Source organism: Anopheles merus, chromosome 2L (assembly GCF_017562075.2).
Source record: "Anopheles merus strain MAF chromosome 2L, AmerM5.1, whole genome shotgun sequence".
Classification (NCBI taxonomy): Eukaryota; Metazoa; Arthropoda; class Insecta; order Diptera; family Culicidae; genus Anopheles; species Anopheles merus.
Genome location: NC_054083.1, coordinates 44,553,756 through 44,572,996, shown reverse-complemented (window position 1 = coordinate 44,572,996; position 19,241 = coordinate 44,553,756). Strand labels below are relative to the sequence as shown.

Sequence of the window (19,241 nt, the reverse complement as noted above, 5' to 3'; positions counted from 1 at the left end):
GTTCCGGTACGGCCTGCTGATTCCATGTATGACGTGCCCTACTCATGTCATGTATGAATGAGAAAATATTAGATTTTTTTTAAATTATTTTTTTTTTTTCGTTTTTTTTGTTGTTGTGTACTTTCTCTATTTGTTAGTGATGAGGAAGCTTTATAAGAAAAAAATAAAATATTTATCAGCACATTTTAATTCCAATTGCAGTGTGTTTCTCCAGCACTGTCTCATCACAACAGACCTTAATTATGAAGTTTAATATTTAAGGCCTCTTTATTAGCAGGAATTTACCAAATTACTGGCTTATTCAACTAGATGATTCCTTTAATTGTTTCATCAGGTGTTTTTCATTCCCTTACTCGATAGTCTACTTTCGATTCATACATGGAGGCGTTAAGAAGAATGGCACAAAGAAAAGATGAAGACATCTCCAAGATTCTGCCTCTTTCCTTCCATGTATGAATGCTGCCATGCCATGTATTAACCGCAACCGGACTTACGAACATGATAAACAAACCGGCTTTCTGGGTAGTTTTCACAAAGGGTGCGAGTAGTTTATTATTAACAAAAATTTTATTTCCATTTATCGTAGCGCCTGCACGCTACAGAGAGTTCACATAATTCAGCGCTAGTGCACAATCGATAAAATTGTATTGGGTTTTACTACCACGTACGTAAATCTAAGGTTATTCACATGTATTAAGCTCTAACGGATCGGCACGCACGCACGACCGGCTCTCGCGGGGAAACGTTATCCCCGTTCACCCTAACCTCAACTGCTTCACGCCTAGCCTTAAAACCTGACATCTGCCAGAAATTACCTGAACTAAACAGAGCCCTTTCCGCAAACCGCACTCCTCCTCCTCCTTCGCTACAAGGGGGCGAATGGAGCGATCACAACAAAATCCAAAAACGACCCATACATGACACGGCGAAGTGTGTGTGTGCGTGTGTCATTGCAGCCTTTTCTTCACAGCTGTTTTCGTGTGCCTGTGGCAGTTTTCTTTTCGCGCTATTTGCCTGTTTAAACCAACAACAACAAAAAAACTAACGACCAAAATTATAAAGAAAATTATAAGAGTTCGAAAACAGTGGCAAAAAAGCGAGAGAAAAAAAATCTAAATTGAAAAAGGTAAATGAATATTGTCTCTAAATGCTACTACATGTCTTAAGGTTCCACAGCATCATCGTGTTCGTATCTCAGCATATTTTCTCTTTTATAATGAATTGAAATTTACTTGCATTACGTTTTACTGCAGCACACACATTTTGTGCCACCGAGCTTTATCACTGATGCTGCACTTTTAACTTCGAATATCAATAGCAAATATGTACTGGTGTAGTGGTAGTAGTAGTAGTAGCAATGGTAGTTCTAGTAGTTCTAGTAGTAGTAGCAGTGATAGTAACTCGCTGAGTAGTTTTATTCACCGTTCTCAGCCGGCTGGCGTTATAGCTGTGTCGTTACCACCTTGCTCGCACTACTATCGTTGCTGAGACGGGGTATCTTTTGCCGGACGCTACCGTCCTGCTGGCTGCCCGCCAGCTTGCTGCCATTTCCATCCAGCAGCCGTTTCGTATTCCCCGTCCCACTATTACTATTATTGTTACTACTGCTGCTGTTGCTGCTGGAAGTGGTCGTGGAGGTGGTGGAGGAGGAGGAGGAGGAAGTTGCTGCTTTAGTTGTTCCTCCCTCCGTGGAGCTGGTGCCACCGTCCTGCAGGTTGTTACCGCTGGACGACGACCGGTTTATCAGCGACTGGCCGCCTAAGCGCTTAAAGTTAATGATTTTCTTCGAACCGATCGGTTTGACGGTCGGGCTGCTGGTAATGATAGTATCGGCGGCCTTTCCGTCGGTCCCCTTGGCCGGCGAGGAAAGCTGCTCATCCGTGTCGGGCGTCATGTCGAACGCACTGACAAACTCTTCATCGTGTTCCATCTCCTCCTCCTCGAACTCGGCATCGTTTAGGCTGTCGTCGGGATCGATTATCAATTTACCTACAGTGGGTGGGGGCGAGATAATTCGATTATTCAGTTCATTCGATTCGTTCAATTCATTCACAACTCACGCACACGCCCTTACCATTTAGCGTAGGTAGCTCGATCGATGGCAACGGCGGCGCACTGGGGTCATGTTTATCGATCAACTCTTTGATGAGGTTGGAAATGTCTTCGCGCTTTTTCGTCACCGTGATGGTTTCGAACCAATCCTGCAGCTGCTTTATCGGAAGATGGTAGTCCAGGATTGGATCCTGTGGGGAGAAGCGAGTGAAGGCAGCAAAAAATCGTTTAGTGGATTGCTGCAATCGTAGCTGTTAAACTGCCGCTCTTACTTACCAGGAAAAAGTGCTCCACGTACTGTAACAGATACAGGCCGCAGTCGGTGTAGTTGTTCTGCTGCGGTACCTTCACGCAATGGCCGGGCATGTTGAGCTTGTTGAACTGTTTTGCTGGCTTGTCCGGCATCTTGGCCCGGTACTCGCACGTCAGGTAGTCGCGCAGTGTGGCCACCACCCGGCTCCTGGACGCTCCGGTCAGCGAATCGAAAATTAAGATACACGGTCTGTAAACAACAACAAACGGTCAGTTTTTGCCAAACAACAAAAATGCCATTTTCGACAACGGCCAACCCTCTCCCTCCTCTCCACACACTTACTGCTTGATCGGTGGCCGACCATCGTCGGACGGTTCGTCGTCGCTGTCCTCCGCATCGGTCGCCAGCTCGCTCTCGTCCCCGTCCGCTTCGTCCCGCTCGCACATGTCATCGTCCGCCAGGTGGATCGATTCGATCTCGCGCTTCGACACGGGCGTTATCGTCGTGCTGCCGATCTGCATCGTCAGATTGCGCTTCGAGCGTGGTGCACTTTTCGGCTTCGGTTTCGCCACGGTCGACACGGTCGGTGCCGGTGCGTTGTTGCTCGCCGTGACCGGGCCGTCCAGCCCGGGGAAGCAGATGATGGCGAGGAACCAGTGCGACTGCTCGTTGATTGGAATGACGATGTACTTCTTGTCGAAGATGTTATCCTTCTTCGTCCAGTTGGCGACGCGCGCGTGCCGCTTCTGGGCCGCCGACAACCGCACGTCGCCCCTGTCGCCGGGCGGCCCCCTCTGCCGGGTCGTGAGCGTGGTGAGCCGGTTGTAGAAGAACGTGCTGAAGATGTGCACACTCTGGCGCTCCCCGTCGTCGAGCATTTCCAGCTTCAGGTAGTTCAGGTAGAAGTCGATGATGATGTCGTTCAAGTACTGATCCTTCGCCAGACACAGGTAATCCTCCGTGTTGATCGTAATGCCGCCCGGGCCGGGCGGATAGATCAGTATCGTGCGAATTTCCAGCGAATCGTTCGTATCGTTCGAACCGGACCCGTTCGCATCGACCAGCGCGTTCGCGGCGCTGGACGTATTGGACGAGCGGCTCGATGAACAGCGCAGGATCAGCTCCTTCGCATCGCGAATACTGATCTCCTCGAGCAGATCCGGGTGGAAGATGTTCTTTATGATGGACTTTGCTTCCTCGCTAATGCTGTCCACCAGCAGGATGATGCGCTTGGTTAGATCGTTTGAAGCAATTTCGGGGCGGAAACAGGGCACTGGAAGCGCAAAAAAGCGTATGAGTGGCTGATTTTATTTCTTACCTTCTTTCCGGAACTTACGTTTATCCGAGCTGGGATCCATCTCGAGGTGCTTGCGCACGTATGCGCCGCCGGAAATGTTCGTGTACAAAAATATCACGTTCAATCCCTTGGAGAAGTGAGTGAGCACCTTCTTCATCTCGTTCATTTGCAGATCCAAGCTGACGAACTCGGTCGGGCGCTTCACATTCGGTGCCACAATGCGGACGCCCTTGGAGGAAATCGTAACCTGCAGCGGCACGGGGATAGAACATTGAGAAAAGGGTAAAACGTCGTTACAGTGGCCCAGCCAGCAGTTAGAAACAGACTGAATGTTTACCTTTTCATTCGCCTCATACTTGAGCGTGCCCACCCGTATGGTGCTGCAATCTATTTGTGTTATCTGCCCATCGGGCAGGTTCTTCACGTCCGTGATGTCCAACCGAGGCTTGTCTGCGGAAGAAAAAGGGAACACAGAGTCGAACACATTTACAAATCGATCCATTGGCAGTAGCCGAAAATGAACATTTCTGTCCAAAGCCGCGGCAGTTCAACGTGACCCCATGCGTGTGTCTGTTGATTCCGCTACTGTTTCTATCAACATACGCCCAGCTCGGGCAGGCTTACATCTATCCACCATGTCGATCCAGCTAGGCGAGGCTTTCCCGTTGTACAGACCAATCGTGCCGTGGGGTTTCACCGTATAACAAACCGCAAAAAAGCAACCAATGTTCAACGCGGCGCGTCTTTGCCTTTTCTTCCGAGCCGACACCGACCGACAGAGCGAAACTAAATTGCGGACGGTAACTTCTGCTTATGTGGGGAGTGCTGTACGCTCACTACAATACGGTGCGATACACGCTAAATTTTACTTTGTTTCACGCGACAGCTGAAACAATCTTCATTGTCGTGCACTTGTGCAGCAATCTCGAAAACGTGAGTTTTTCTTCCCTTTCGCTGTCTAGTTTAGCACAGCCGGACACGCCATTACGGCTTTCATTGCTCGCTGTCAGATTTTCATCCGTCGCATTTGACAGCTATGGCGAGGTGAGTTTTTTTCACCGGGCTGCACGGAACAGCCTACCAAAACGTCTACTAGATGGCGCTCGAAGCAGTCACTTTTAAAATTAACCGCTCACCGGGCAAGGGTTTGGTATTTTGCGGCAAAAAGGGGTTTAAAACATTGTTTACTATATTTTTAATTTTAGAAAAAAATTGCCAATAAATTGAGTTTCAGAAAAACATGTATTATACACTTACCATTTACGACGGCGCTCGTGTCAGCCTCACTGTTTGTTGGTTCACATGGCAACGGATCCCGCTTAATGGACTGTGACGAAGCATTTGCCTAATGAAGATTGAAGAGCACCAAAGAGAACAATGCAAAATTAGGTAAGAACTCAAAAACCGTCCATTATAGCATACCCCACACCCCCGATTGCAACGAACCCGTACCTTCGAGGAACTATTTACCGCTGTTTTGTAGAGCGTTTTCGAGCGCTCGCTCGTCGACGTCTCCTCGTCGTCGCTGCTCAGCGTAAACACGGGCGGATCGACGTCCGGATACTTGGTCGCCACGCTTGCCCGGCCGCCTCGGCCCCGCCCGGACCGTGCCGAGCTGCCCCGGCCGGACCGCAACAGTACCGTGTTCATCGCTTGCTTCTTCGCGTAGATGTCGTACTTGTTCCGCATCGGTCCGCTCATTGGCGTGGACGTTACGAGCGGCGGTGGATGGGAGCCACCCGGCGTCAGGGCAGCACCCGGCGTCTTGTCCGGTTCCGGAATGCGGCGCGGTGACTCGGTAAAGATCCGCTTGCACCGCTGGCATTTGGCATGATCCAGCCCGGTGTAGCCGCAGGAGGCACACACCGCCAGGAAGCCTTTGATCAGCTTTTGCTTCACCTCTGGGCCCGCGGTTTCCGGCGTGGTCGTTTGCAGCAGCGATTGCATCGTGCCGGACGAGGTAGCGATCGATACCGGTGTGCCGAGCGATATCGTTTGCCGGTACGAGTCGGCAAACCGTGATATCACATGCTGCTGCTGCTGCTGTTGCTGTTGTGGTTGCTGTGATTGCAAGGTAATCATCATTGTTTGCGGCTGCTGAATAACGCATGCTTGTGGAATCATCGTCTGTTGTTGCTGTTGCTGCTGCTGTTGCAGCTGTTGTTGCTGCTGCTGTTGCTGCTGCTGCTGCTGTTGTTGCTGTTGCTGCTGCTGCTGCTGCAACATAGGTTGCGACTGATGCGAATGATTGTTCAGCTGGAACTGGCTGCGAAGCGTAATTTCCGCCTGCCGTATCACTTCCGCCGTTTCCGATTCGCCAATGCCAACCGTGACGATGTAGTCGACGTCACCGCCCGGGTTCGAGATGCATTGTATGTTGCTGTCCGGCGAGTACTGCACCTGCACCTGCTCGAGCAGATCCTGCACGGTGCAGCTTTCCTTCGGCAGGGTGAACGTGATCAGCCGCTGCTCGCCACTCTGCAGGATAACCAGCATCCGGGCGCTCTCGCGAAACTCCGTCTCGCCCGTCTGCGGCCCGATCGTTTGCACCTGCCGGAGGGTAGTGGTGGGCGTCACCTGCTGCAGCGTGCCGGTTTGCAGCTGCAGCTGGGTGGCCGGCTGCACCATGCCCTGATTCTGCAGCACCTGCGCCGCGGAGATGTGGATCGGGCCCTGCGGAAGCGTGATCTGCGGCGCGGACGTTGCCATCATTGTCGGCTGTCCTTGGGGCGCCTGTATCGCTACCATCTGGCGGCCGACGGCTCCACCCCGCTGGCGGATCATCATGCCACGCTGCGGGGCACGGCCGCGACCCTGCTGGCTGAAGCCGCCCCGGAAAGCTTCCTGCTGCCGCTGTTGCTGCTTCTCTTGGAATGTGCGAAACTGGGCCGACGTCACCGTTTGACCGTTGGCGAGGTGAATCAAACTGTTCGGATCGTTCGTAACAAAGGACAGACCGTTGGTGGTGGCGACCCGTTGCTGCTGCTGCTGCTGCTGGTGGTGCTGCATTGTCGGCTGCTGGGTGTGAATGGTGTAGATCGGCCCGGACGTTCCGGCAATGGAGAGAGTTCCGGTGCCGCTCGAACCAACCTCATCAGTGCCGGCCCGCCGGGGCAGTACAGCAGCCTTAATGCTATCCTCCAGGTCGATCATCTCACCCGAGCCGCTCTCAGATGTAGCAGCTTCCGGTTCCGTTTTCACCACCACCGCCGGTTTGCCCACATTGTACGGATGGACGACCGCAGTAGCTGTCCCGCCCGTAGCCGGTGCTGTGCCGGTCGCGGTCGACACTGCTGTCACTGGCGTGCCAGTTGTACTGTTCGGTTGCTGCACGATCGATGCCAAACTGACCTGTAGCAATTGCGGTTGCATTTGTTGCTGCTGTGACTGCTGTTGCTGTTGAGAAATGGGAATAGAAGTTTGTCCCGACGTTGGGACCGGGTTGGTACGATGCATGACCGCTAGCCGTGGCGGTGGGTTTTGGTACGTGGCAAGACCTCCCGCCTGCGGTGTTCGGTTAATCGTCAGGAGCTTGGCGCGCGTATTCCCAACCATTACGTTCCGTGCCGTGATGCCTTGATAAACGGCGGTTTGCTGCTGTGCCGACTGCTGTGCGTTCACTGCCCCACCGCTAACCGACGTCGCGAGCTGGGCCGGTGCGCGTATCTGTGTCGTAATGATCTGTGTCGTCGTCGGTGGTCGTGGTCCGCGCATCTGCACCGCGTTCACCGTGGCCATGTTGGCGCGCGGTTGCCGAGGGGCAGTCGATTTCGCCCCACGTGGACGCGTCAATCGGGGGCGAAGCAGCGAGTCGGCAGTGCCCGCTTTCGGCACAGCGGATTGGGCCAACTGCGCTGCAGCGACCGTAGTTTGCGTCTGCTGCTGCTGTTGCTGTCCATCCTGTTTTAGCGCCTGCTGCTGCTGCTGCTGCTGAACGGGTTGTTGCTGCTGGGTGGTCAGCATGGCCGATTGCTGTACCACGTTGCTTTGCATCTGGATCGGTTGCTGCTGCTGCTGCTGCTGCTGATTGAGCACAATCTGTGTACCACCAATGTGTTGCTGATTGCCCGTTTTCGTTACTAGGATACAGTGGCGGGGTGCACCTGGATGGAGCTGCTGCTGCGGGAACAGCTGCTGATGTTGCTGCGCAGTGAGCGTTAAAGCGCCCTTGCTAAACACACGTTGCTGCTGCTGTTGTGGTAGTTGTTGCAGTTGGATCTGTGTAATTTGTGGCTGGGAAGGCTTCGGCTGCTGATGATGCTGCTGCTGCTGTTGTGGCTGTTGCTGCTGTTGCTGCTGTTGCTGCTGAACGGGACCACCTCCTGTTTGATGAATCGTCGACAGTGAAACGATCTGCTGCTGCTGCTGTTGCTGCTGTGGCTGCTGTTGGGATTGCAAAGAAATCTGATCGTATATAATGTGCTGCGCGTTGGACTGGTCAGTTTGTTGCTGCTGTTGTGGCTGCTGCTGCTGCTGTTGCTGCTGCTGCTGCCGTTGGATCAGCTGTGACGTGCCCTGGGATTGAAGTATCACCTGGGTCGGCTGCTGGTGGGTGAGTATATGCTGCTGCTGCTGTGTCTGCTGCAAGCCCCCTTGCAGGGCCTTTGATTGATCCGTTTGCCGGATTATGATGTGCTGCTGGCCGTGGCGCTGTATTCCCTGCACAACCTGCACCACTGGATGGTGCGTGATTTGCTGTTGCTGTACAGGCGATTGATGCTGTTGCTGCTGTTGCTGCTGCTGGGGCGGCGGCGTCAATTGTTGGTGCAGAATTTGCTGCTGCTGCTGCTGCTGTGGCTGATGTAGCTGCTGTTCCGAAGCCGTTTGCATCACATGCAGCGTTTGCTGCGGATCGAGTAAGGGTTCTTGCGGTAAAATATTCGACGCCTGGACAAGCTGCCCGGTGCTTTCGTCAGTGTAGTAAATTTGCTGCTGCTGCTGTTGGAGAGGGGGTTGCTGCTGCTGCTGCTGCTGTTGCTGATGCTGGAGCTGTGTTTGCTGGGTGGCCATAGGCGACTGCATGTACGTGTCTGCAACCATGGACGTGTTCGCCTGTCCAAGATAGTTTGCGTCCTGTATATGCTGCTGGTGATGCTGCTGCTGCTGCTGCTGCTGCTGCTGCTGTTGAGGAATTTGGTGCGCTGTTTGATAGACGCCACCGATCAGCTGCACTTCATTCGGTTGCTCCTGCGAAAGAATCACTTGCTGCGAGCCAAACTGTACATCGTCGCCCATCACCAGCTGGATTCCGTTGTCAATATTTATCTGCTGGTAGGCATTCTTTAGTTCGTCCTGCTGTACAATCTCATAGTATTGTGCCATCTTACGAACGCCAACAGCGACCAACAGCTGGCCTTTTTCAAACTGCTGCTCGGCACAATTCCGTTTTCACGCAACACAACAATCTCGTCGATGGCGGCTCCCCTTTCGCCCCGCCACACACTCACGCTCTAACATGTTCCATTGTTTCGGTGGTGCTCTTACACTGCTACACTTCAACTCACAAACTATCTAACAATCGGGTATGGTAAAACAAACTTTTTTTTTCTTTACAAAATCGTTGGCAGCATAAAACGTTGGAAGGGTGATTTCCAGTTCAAAACAATTCACCCGGCTGATGTAGGCCTAAAACTACTTGCGACACGGCTTTTTTTTTTCTTCTCTCTATCACAGCCACCAAATCCTCATTCTTCTACGAACGACGGACGTCCGACGGGAGCCAGCAAACGGGACAACACGCAAACTGACAGCTCCACACCACGATGCCCTCTGGCGGCCGAACCAGCAACTAGCAGCTCCGCCATTCGCGATGACGCTCTGGAATGGAGTGATTGACACACACATACACGCACGCAGGCACACACAAAGGAATAGAAAGGAGTCGAACAAATTCTGCGAAGCAATCGTTTTTCTTCCCTTTTATTGTTTCACTTTACTAACACGCGACAAACGGTTGAATGTTAATATGTACACTCACACGCACAACACTTCACACATCCGGGACAAGGGAGGAGAGCACAGCAAACTTTTCAACGCAAATTATGAGAACTGCTCTCAGAAACAAGGCGTGAACAGTGGCTCCCTCTCCCCGAGCGTTGTTCCACCCTGCTTCCACGAGCCCTATGGTGGCTTTTCCACGACGCTCAATTACGCACTTTTCACGCTTTTCCCTAGCCCCTTTATTTGTTTGTATACACAATTTGCTATCATTCCATCACAAAAGGGATCACTGGTGATGGTGGTAGCGGGAGGGGGGAACGCTAGTGGGACCACTAACTGTAGAGGGACCACCACGGCTAGCAAGGGACCACTGGCAAACACACATTCACTCACACTTGGCAAGTAAAAGCAACATTTAACCTGTATTTCATCACCGTCCGGTGGTATTTACACTTTTCAGCCCAAATCACCCGAATTCAACACTACCTAGTAAGCATACGCATGAATATTCACAATTTTTTCCGCAGAATTAAGCAATTGTGGCTTTCACTTGGCTTGCAAGACGTGCGTTCTTGCGTACGTGTGTACGTATGTGTGTGTGTGAGCGCTTTTTGTGTAGCTGTCACTTTGTTTCGAGCAGGATGTGTGAGCAGGATTCGAGCTCGAATGCTGGTCGATTTCTTCGAAGTCAATTTTGAATTGACCGTTGGTGAAATATCATGGCATGAACTTTGTTTTCATAGTACGACGTACACAAAATTGTGTTTCGAATTAAATGAAGCATTTTAAGTTAAGTTACTAAACAGTAGCTGAAATCATTGCACCTGTTATGTTATTTTGTAATGGGCAAGAGCACCAACACGCCTTTTATAACGCCCTATTAAAAAAACGCGTGCTGTATCGCGATGGTTAGTGTGTAAACATTTCTCATCAAAGAATTGAAATAACAACAGTTCTTTTAATGTCGGGTTCATCGGTCATTAATTACACCACGAATTAAACTTTCTCCTTACTAGTCCTTTATTCATGCTTATCATTAATACATAATTTCTGTTCACATTTGATTAGAGCATATAAATGAGGGGTGGAAAACAATACAGACAAAATTATATAGCATCTAAATAAACAAACCGGGTACGGTAACTTCCTGCTGCGCGTACCAACGTTTCCCGCATACATTTGCCCTTTGCGATCCGATCGAGCGGTAAAGCTATGAGACACACTCAGCCGTGCCCAACGCTAAGCTGTTGGCATAGGCACAAACTCTCTATAAAGAACTTTACTTCTTCCGTTTTAGCTCCTCAAACCGGCGCGACAGATCGTCGAAATCGATCTCATCGTTATCGTTCTTGTTTTCGTCACCGTCCGGTATGTCCGGCAGATCCAGCGGCACGTTCGGCAAGGGCGGGAAGTTTAGCTCTGGCGAGAACTTGGACCGGGGTTGAGGTTTCGGTTTGGTCGAGTTCTGAAAAGTGAAAGAAAAATCAATTACAGTAGTGTTTAGATTAACTGTGCCCCAAAAGAAAACGTATTAAACTTACCTGCATGTTATCATCCGGACTGAGCGAGGAATAGGACGGTGGTGGACCGCTGGCATCGCCTGTTGCGCCTCGCTCTTCGTTCAGAAAGCTGGAATTTATGTTCAAATCCTTAATCTCTTCCTTCTCCGACGAGTTGGGCGGTATGTTGTAATTGAACGGTGGTGGTGCGGAAGCCGCACCGAAATGTTGACCGCTCGGCCCAGCCTGCAATTGATTCAACAAAGATAAGCATCATTATCACGTTTACTCGATGCGATGAATCATCCCTCCAATCTTACCGGATACTGAAACGGAACGGTCGGCGGTACGACGGGTAGCTGTGGAATGGCTGGCGGATACGCGACAAAGCCTACGTTCGGTGGAGAGGTCACTGCACCACCTCCGCTGCCACCACTGCCACCACCACCTCGGTTTCCCGATCCACTGCCACCGGAAGCGCCACCGGAACCGCCGTCCAGATTGTTCTTGTCCGCCAGATCGATCAGCACACCGCCGCCGCCGCCGCCGCCGCCAGCACCGTCAATCTCCCCATCCATAATGCTCGAATGGTCGTCCTTCATCACGAGCGGGTCCGGCTCGTACTCGACGTTAAAGATCTTCGCTATCTCGATCAGATACTTCTCCACCAGCAGCTTCGGCGGGGCCTGTATCGCCAGCTTGTGCATCAGCTTGTCCGACACCTTGTGGGGCGGGATGGCGGCGCGCACCTGCTCCGCGTACGGCTTGCCGTACTTCAGCGTGAATATGTCCGAGCACAGCTTCAGCTCCTGCACGTCCGCCTGCAGGCGCGGCGCCACCCAGATGATGCTGCTCACCGCCTCCTCGATGCCCTCGTCCAGCTCCTTCATCTGCGTGACCAGCCCGAAGCGGGCCAGTATCAAATCACAGTACATTTCCACGATCTCCATCGCCTCCACCAGGTAGTCCTCGCGGATGATGTGCTCGACCCGGATGCGGGCCCGTTCGGGCTTGCCCGCGACCAGATAGTCCGCGATCTCCTTCCGCGCCTTCTGGGCCAGTTCCGTTTTTTTCTTCTCCAGCAGCTTGAGGCGATTCAGCGCCAGCCGCAGGTTCGTCTTCAGCTTCGTGTAGTTGGGCGCGCTGGAGAACATGGTCGAAGATAGGCAACAGCCACAGACACTTTAATTAGCAACTTTTGAGGTAAATGAGGGCTGCGCTGGAAGGACAATGTTTTTCTCCCCTCTCTTGCTCCGTGGAAATGAGTCACTGCGTCTTTGTTTTTGTTGCGTTTCGCTTTTGACAGTTGGCGTTTGACAGACAGCCAGACACGTAGCATTTTCACCGGGACGTACCCGAGCAGCACACAGGTTGACATTTCGCAGGGTGCCGAACCGCAGCACGGTGCCGATTTTCCACCGCACAACCTCCCAAAGCGCGCCTTTGTGTTGAACTAATCGCTCAAAAACAGGGACCGCCTTCGCTGTGCGACAGTTAAAAAGGGCGGAGAAGGGAGGGAGACGAAAGCCTGCATGAGCGAACCTCCCGCCCGTACACTTTTGATATAAATATTCGGCCTGCTGTCAAAAAGGCGAGAACGAAGAAAAGGAAAGCACGAAAAATATCGGCAAACATAGCAGGAGGAGGAGGAGGAAAAAAGTGATTTCGTGCAATAAAATTTCAACAAAAGCTTACATCCGGTCCGGACCAACGCGGCGGCGTGCGATACAGCCCGGACGGGGGAAAAAAGATAGCCAGTGCAGTGCGTGCGTGCGTGCGTGTAGTTCGACGGTGAAGGTTTGTTGCACGGTGCCCGAGTTCCTCAGCCAAGTTGGATGTAAGTACCAGGGAGCCCAGGAAAAAGGTGGTGGTGGTGATCCCACTGCTGCTGCTGCTGGTTTTTGCTACTCATCACCCTTTTCGCTGCCCAGACCCATTCCGTAGCAGCCCTCTTCCGGTTGAGGATCGGCGGAGCTTCGGGGGCTTCGCTTCTCTGCACGGGCAAAAACTCCTCCCCGCTGCTTACCTCGACCACCCTTCGCTGTCAAGTTGGCATGGGCTGTCTCTAATTCCACCCCGTTGCAGATCGCTCTGTTGCATGCTGTTTTGTGGGCAAGAGTTGGCAATGGGTGTTGCTACGATTTTATATTTTCCCATACCACACTGAAGGGGCAGGAAGGGAAAGGAGGGGGCAGCAGTGGTGGTGGTGGTGGTGGTGGTGGTGTAGCAATTCCTTCGAAAGTGGAGGAAAAAGAGAGAGGAGAGAGGGAGGTGTTCGGTTGTGGCATACACGTCTTCTGTTGCTGCATTGGTGTATGTGTAGGCATTAGGGCAGATTGCACCACACAAGGAGGGGGAGGGGGTACCCAAAAAGGTAAATTAATTTCGAGCTTCAGTTTCGGGGAATGCAAGTCCACTCCCCTCGCAACACCCAGCTCGTGGGACCTAGGGCTACTTTGATCATTGCTGTTTGTTGGGCAGGCCGAAGTAAAGGCGGAAGTAATGGAAGCCTCTTCGTCAGGGATTTGCCTGATTTGTCAAGCCCCGTTTTGTGACTTTCTAATGTGTGGCAAGAGTGGCCCTACCCGCCTCGGTGGCTCTTCGTGCTTGTTGCAGTTCCCTACCAGCAGCCTTTCACCGATGGGGGGTGTGTGCGTGTGTTTGTGGATTGCCAAAAATATGACTAATAAGCAGGGAGCACCTTTAAGTGCATCATCATCATCATCATCGGAAATGCATCATTGTTAGCACGAACCCGGGAAAGGCATGGGATTATCTGATAGTCACGGGAACGTGTGCGCCTCTTGCCGTACGAGCCGATAATAGTTCCGGTTTGATTGCTTATCTGTCCCTCTCGAAAGTGGCGTGGGAAGGCAGGGACCTCCACACACAAGGAAAGGATCCCCGTTATCGATCGTACCTTTTTGTCGCACGAGCCGATTCCTCACCTTTGCTTGATGTGCGTTTTCATTGCCACCTTCCACCTACTTCCAGCCCAACAAAATGGACAGTCCGTGTGAGTCGGAGAGCTCACTCGACGGGGGAGCGATGCTCCCGCCGAGCCCGGTGTCGCGGGAGCAGCTGCAAAAGCGCATCGAAAGTCTCACGCAACAGAACAAGTAAGTGAAACGGAAAACTAACCACACCGTGTGTCCCGGTTTTTGCTTATCACGCATCTCGTTTGTATCCTTTGCTCAGGGTGCTGAAGGTAGAGCTGGAAACGTATAAAATTCGTGTAAAAGTCATCCAGGAGGAGAACCGTGCCCTGCGCCAAGCGTCAGTTATCATCGTAAGTAAACACGGCAGCGCGCCCGTTACGTGTCACGCCATCTTGGAGCGGTGGGGCAAAAGGCGGGGGTTGTATAAGCCAATAGATTCCGTTGTATGATGCACACCCCCCCCCCCCCCCCCCCCCTTTGTCAACTATGCATTGATGCATTGATTTCCGATTAAGGAGGGATGTGCGTTGGCAGAAGCGGGAGAGTTTGTTTGTCATTACGCTTATCTCGCACCCGTTCCGTGCTTCTTCTTCTTCTTCTTCTTCTTCTTGTTACTTTCCCTCCCCTCCCCCAGCAAGCGAAAGCGGAGCAGGAGGAGGAGTACATCTCGAACACGCTGCTCAAGAAAATACAGGCGCTGAAGAAGGAGAAGGAAACGCTGGCGCACCATTACGAGCGCGAGGAGGAGTGCCTCACGAACGATCTGTCCCGCAAGCTCGACCAGCTGCGGCAGGAAAAGTGCAAGCTGGAGCAAACGCTCGAGCAGGAGCAGGAGTGTTTGGTGAACAAGCTGATGCGCAAGATCGAGAAGCTCGAGGCGGAAACGTCCGCCAAGCAGAACCATCTCGAGCAGCTGCGGCGCGAGATGGTCGAGCTGGAGAACACGCTCGAGCAGGAGCAGGAAGCGCTGGTGAACAAGCTGTGGAAGCGCATGGACAAGCTGGAGGCGGAAAAGCGCTCGCTGCAGATCAAGCTGGATCAGCCGGTGTCCGACCCGACCAGCCCAAAGTATGGCCAAACTTTTTTTTTTTATGGTTTCCCTTCTTCCATTTTTAAAAACCTATTCCCATGCCTTTATGTCTCCCGAAACAGAGAGATCAGCCATCATCGCAACGAGAATGGCAACGACACGGCCACCCAGCTGACCGCACACATCACCAACCTGCGCTCGGAGGTGGACCAGCTGCGCAGCAACCTGGCGGCGGCCGAGAAGGAAAGCAAGGAAAAGACGCAACAGTTTGCGCACGAGGAGAAGTGCATACGCGATGAAAATAAGCGTCTGCAGCGCAAGCTGCAGCAGGAGGTGGAACGCCGCGAAGCCCTCTCCCGGCACCTGTCCGAGTCGGAATCGTCGCTCGAGTTCGAGGACGAGCGGCTGTTCAATGAGAACGTATCGGCACTGGCCAGCCAGCGCCCGATCAGCCCGGGCGGGCTGACGCGCTGCATCACGTGCGGGCAGCTGGTGAGCCGGCGGGCCAGTGAGCGGTTTATCAAGCCGGCCATACCGCACGGACTGAACACGTCGGCACCGAATGTGCTTTCCTCGCATCACTCCACCGGCGGTGGAGGTGGCAATCTGTTCCCACTGCTCGGTGGCGGAAGCGGTGGCAGCACCGGCGGCGGCGGCGGCGTTGGTGCCGGCTCGCTCAACAGTAGCATCGGTTCGTCCGCCTCGAACAACACTAGCAGTAATATCTCGTTCACCGGCAATACGTCCTTCGTGCAACCGGCCAGCCCAATGGATACCTCGATGTGCAAGGATTAAAGTGTCATGCGACTGTGTGGCTCGCGCGCAGGATAGAGAACCAGGTTGGTAGCAGCAGCAGCAGCAGCAGCGGCCCGTTCTTTCCCTCTCCCTTTTTATCGTAAGCCGGGGAAGCCCAACAGCCCCCGGTGCACCGTGTGCGGATATAGGAAGCACACTTGAAACTACTGAAGCTTAGCTTTTTCGTCCTTCAAACGCCGATCGTCGTCATAGCAGCAGCGTCGTTACAGGGGTGCGCTGCTACACGACTGAACCGTGTCCGATGTGTAACCATACGCTTTTCCTCTTAAAACCCGTTTGCCGCTAATCGATACCACGATCGTGTATCGTGAGGAATGGTGACAGTAAAACAAAACGCTGCCTATATAAATATGCATACACGCTTTTCCAAAGCGGATAAAGATCAGTTAGAAGTTAGCGATCGCGGCACACAACCCAGCAGCAGCAGTAGCAGCAGAAAAAGAAGAAGAAACCCCTCCAATGCACGATCTTATGCAGAGTGAATGTATAACTCGTTCACGCTTTTTATATTCTTATACTTTTATTTTGTGGTTTAGATTTTGGGTTTTTTTTGGAGGTAATTTATAGAAAAAATCATTCAGTTCGGCAAACAGTTCGTAACGGACAGCTGTTGGTGGGTTCGGTTGGGTGTGCAAGAGAGAGAGAGAGCTAGTTCGGGAGTAAGGAAAAGCAACAAGGACATACAAAAAAGGATTAAAAACACGTAATATTTCGGATACTAATTATTGTTAGAGAACACTAGAAGCAGTAAACGCAAGTTGTTCGCATTCATACAGGATGGAAAATGTTCCTCGCTCGCTAAGGAACCACTTCTTGGCGCCGTATCGCGTACGATGAAAATGAAAGAGACAGACAGAGAGAGAGAGAGCAAAAGAGAGTGTTTGTGGAGGTTTGTGTCTAACGATGAAACAGGTGAATGTGCGAGCGCACTCAACATGTGCTTCAGAGTAGCTAATCTAGCTAAAGACAGAACGGAAAAGGAGCAAAAGGAATTTAAAAGCGAACTTGAGCAGCGCAGAAGCGATACTTTTGGAACTGGAATGGGAATTTCGAAGTGATAATAGTAGTGGAATTATTTTAAGCAAAAAAAAAACCAACACGTTCGTTCTGTTACTAGTTGTCATAAAGCGTTGGAGAACGGTTGGATGATGATCGGATCATTTATACCCTATCGGAGGGGGTCGCCCCAATCGAATGGCACGAAACCAGCAACATATACCGAATTTGTGAATGGTTAACGCGGGGGGAGTATAGTTTCTCGATGAGTTTGGCGGGGGAAAACAAAAAGCCAGCATCTAGCTAGAACATTGAAGGAAACGTAACGCAAAAGTACTTATAGCATAACCGATAGGAAACGGGATTCATTATCATCGTGCACAGACGAATGGGATAAAAAGAATATGTGAAAGTCCATTTTTTTATGTTTGGTGCGTTCATTTTCATCATAAACTAAACACAGAGCTCAATGTGAGAAGAGATACAGAGAGGGTAGGAATAGAAAAATCGTTCAATGTGAGCAGCCGTTTAGGCAGCCACTATTCAGCAGAACCCAGTTGACAAAAGTGTTTCGTCCGTTTATCTCTCTCTCTCTCTTTCTCTCGCCGCATTCGCTGACTCTCTTTCACACGATCCTACACGCTACACGATGGAAGTGTAGGGAAGTACGGATAAAGCAGGGGAAATTATGATAAAACCAACGAATAGAACAGAAAAGAAAAACACGAAACAACGTCAATGAATTATAGATGTTCCCATCAGCACCACCATGAATGGAGTGCAAACAAAACCCACAAACATAGCATATAAAACACAGCAAACGTCTTAGGCTGATATAGTCAACAAAAGTCAGTCAGTTAGTCAGGGGAGTGTATACTAAAAGTTGCAAAACTATTAGGACTGCATTTCAACAAACCCTACAGAACCCTCACTCCACATTCACGAAACACACTCAAAATAGTTCCCTTTTTCTCTCACATCAACTGTTGTTGCCCGCTGTTACACGTTAGTGTTGCGTAGTATAGATAACCGGAGCTGCGAAATTTATCCCCCCATCCCGGCAAGGATCGTACATGATCCATCCTTACTAATGCTGAATGTCCAATCAAAACAATGAACGTGGGTGTAAATTGTAAATGTTCTGTGTGTGTGTGTGTGTGTATGTCAGTGCACATTATAGAGACAGAGAGGCAAAAAACGGGAGAGAGTAACAACCGATACATTATTTAGCAGAACAAAGGTGGGCATTAAAAATAGACAAACACGCAGCAGGTAAATGCAGCTGGTTGCTGTATGTTTAGGATGAAATGCAATCTAATGATGATGGTAACGCAAGAAAACCTAGAATTACATACGCAAACACTATTTACAAATATCTATCAAACAAGACATGTTTAGCTAACACACTTCTTAATCAGATATTCTTCTTGTTCTATTTGCGTATGTGTGTGTGATCTGGTGTTTGATTATAATTGATTTATTTGTCCTTTTTTTCGATGCATTATCATTCATTATACTTACCTGTTTACTCCATCCCACCAATACCGGGAAACGAGTATCCCTGCGTTTAGTCAGACTGATCGTTGTTGTTTCCAACTTCTATTGCCTTATTAACTCGTAACGCTCGTTGTTTTTTTACGCTTACGCGGCTGTTTTTCTTTGGAAGGCGCGAGAAACGATAATCATCAAACTCGTCAGGTAGAGCGTGCCCACTCCGGCTGCTACCACCATGATTGAAGGACATACCAGGCAACCAGACAGACAGATAAAGATAGACAGGAGGGAGTAAAAAGCGTACATACTGTGTTCGGCATCGTTTCGGCCATAAATGTGATTCCTGTGTGGAGGAAAGCTATTAAAATTAAAGTTAAAATTATGTACACTGTAAAGGTGGAAAAGTGGTGAAAAAAGCGAACCCTGCACGCGCTGTGTAGGTGAGCGTGAAACTAAGACATACACCACTGGACCGCACGTCAGTCAGGTAGGGGGGAAAAGGGTAATGTTTCGATCCTCGTTCCGGAGAAAAAGTTATTAAGCACATGGTGTATGTGTGTGTGTGTGCGTTGGTATGGGAAGGATATTTGGTTTGAATTTTGCCACCGGTGCGTGTGCCCCACTTCTCTTAACAAGCGAGCAAAACCAGGCATATAAGCAGGGATCGATCGGGGCGCAATGGGCGCAGAATTTCTACATTATATTAAGAAAGCAGCTTACTGTGTAACCATTCTTATCTTTATTATTACATTATCCTTATTATATTATGACATGTATTGATATATTATTTTCCAAAACTGCAACAAGACGAATGAAAAATAAATAATGGTAAATAATTTGCGCTTTGCGTTGATTTTCTTTGGGCTCGGGTCGCCGAAACGGATTAATATTAGAACTGTGCATACCGGGCGACGCATCAGCAATT

General features: G+C 50.8%; 3 protein-coding genes across 3 annotated transcripts; 1 reads left to right on the top strand and 2 right to left on the bottom strand.

Annotated features, from left to right (window-relative positions):
* Positions 1-901: 901 nt before the first annotated feature.
* Positions 902-10,125, bottom strand: LOC121592162. Its single transcript, XM_041913536.1, has 8 exons — positions 5,055-10,125; positions 4,860-4,947; positions 3,940-4,052; positions 3,642-3,849; positions 2,648-3,578; positions 2,329-2,554; positions 2,075-2,243; positions 902-1,989 (listed from the first exon to the last, which is right to left on the bottom strand). The coding sequence occupies exons 1-8, from the start codon at positions 8,922-8,924 to the stop codon at positions 1,442-1,444; spliced, it is 6,153 nt and encodes a 2,050-aa protein (XP_041769470.1). The 5' UTR covers positions 8,925-10,125; the 3' UTR covers positions 902-1,441.
* A 413-nt stretch (positions 10,126-10,538) lies between these two features.
* On the bottom strand, positions 10,539-12,408 carry LOC121592098 (IST1 homolog). Its single transcript, XM_041913387.1, has 3 exons — positions 11,362-12,408; positions 11,084-11,287; positions 10,539-11,007 (listed from the first exon to the last, which is right to left on the bottom strand). The coding sequence occupies exons 1-3, from the start codon at positions 12,193-12,195 to the stop codon at positions 10,822-10,824; spliced, it is 1,224 nt and encodes a 407-aa protein (XP_041769321.1). The 5' UTR covers positions 12,196-12,408; the 3' UTR covers positions 10,539-10,821.
* A 74-nt stretch (positions 12,409-12,482) lies between these two features.
* LOC121592097 (coiled-coil domain-containing protein 6) lies at positions 12,483-19,149 on the top strand. The gene is made up of 5 exons (XM_041913386.1): positions 12,483-12,878; positions 14,036-14,160; positions 14,240-14,330; positions 14,615-15,048; positions 15,133-19,149. The coding sequence occupies exons 2-5, from the start codon at positions 14,045-14,047 to the stop codon at positions 15,803-15,805; spliced, it is 1,314 nt and encodes a 437-aa protein (XP_041769320.1). The 5' UTR covers positions 12,483-12,878; positions 14,036-14,044; the 3' UTR covers positions 15,806-19,149.
* Positions 19,150-19,241: the final 92 nt, after the last annotated feature.

Bases quoted from the DNA above. Each gene is read 5' to 3' on its own strand.
- LOC121592162 (XM_041913536.1), bottom strand. From the start codon at position 8,924: ATGGCACAATACTATGAGATTGTACAGCAGGACGAACTAAAGAATGCC. The intron at 3,850-3,939 runs GTAAACATTCAG...GTGCCGCTGCAG, and splicing joins AGTATGAGGCGAATGAAAAG to GTTACGATTTCCTCCAAGGG. The intron at 2,555-2,647 runs GTAAGTGTGTGG...TGTTGTTTACAG, and splicing joins GGTCGGCCACCGATCAAGCA to ACCGTGTATCTTAATTTTCG.
- LOC121592098 (XM_041913387.1), bottom strand. From the start codon at position 12,195: ATGTTCTCCAGCGCGCCCAACTACACGAAGCTGAAGACGAACCTGCGG. The intron at 11,288-11,361 runs GTAAGATTGGAG...AATCAATTGCAG, and splicing joins CCGTTCCGTTTCAGTATCCG to GCTGGGCCGAGCGGTCAACA. The intron at 11,008-11,083 runs GTAAGTTTAATA...TTCACTTTTCAG, and splicing joins GTCCGGATGATAACATGCAG to AACTCGACCAAACCGAAACC.
- LOC121592097 (XM_041913386.1), top strand. From the start codon at position 14,045: ATGGACAGTCCGTGTGAGTCGGAGAGCTCACTCGACGGGGGAGCGATG. The intron at 14,331-14,614 runs GTAAGTAAACAC...CCCCTCCCCCAG, and splicing joins GCCAAGCGTCAGTTATCATC to CAAGCGAAAGCGGAGCAGGA. The intron at 15,049-15,132 runs GTATGGCCAAAC...CTCCCGAAACAG, and splicing joins TCCGACCCGACCAGCCCAAA to AGAGATCAGCCATCATCGCA.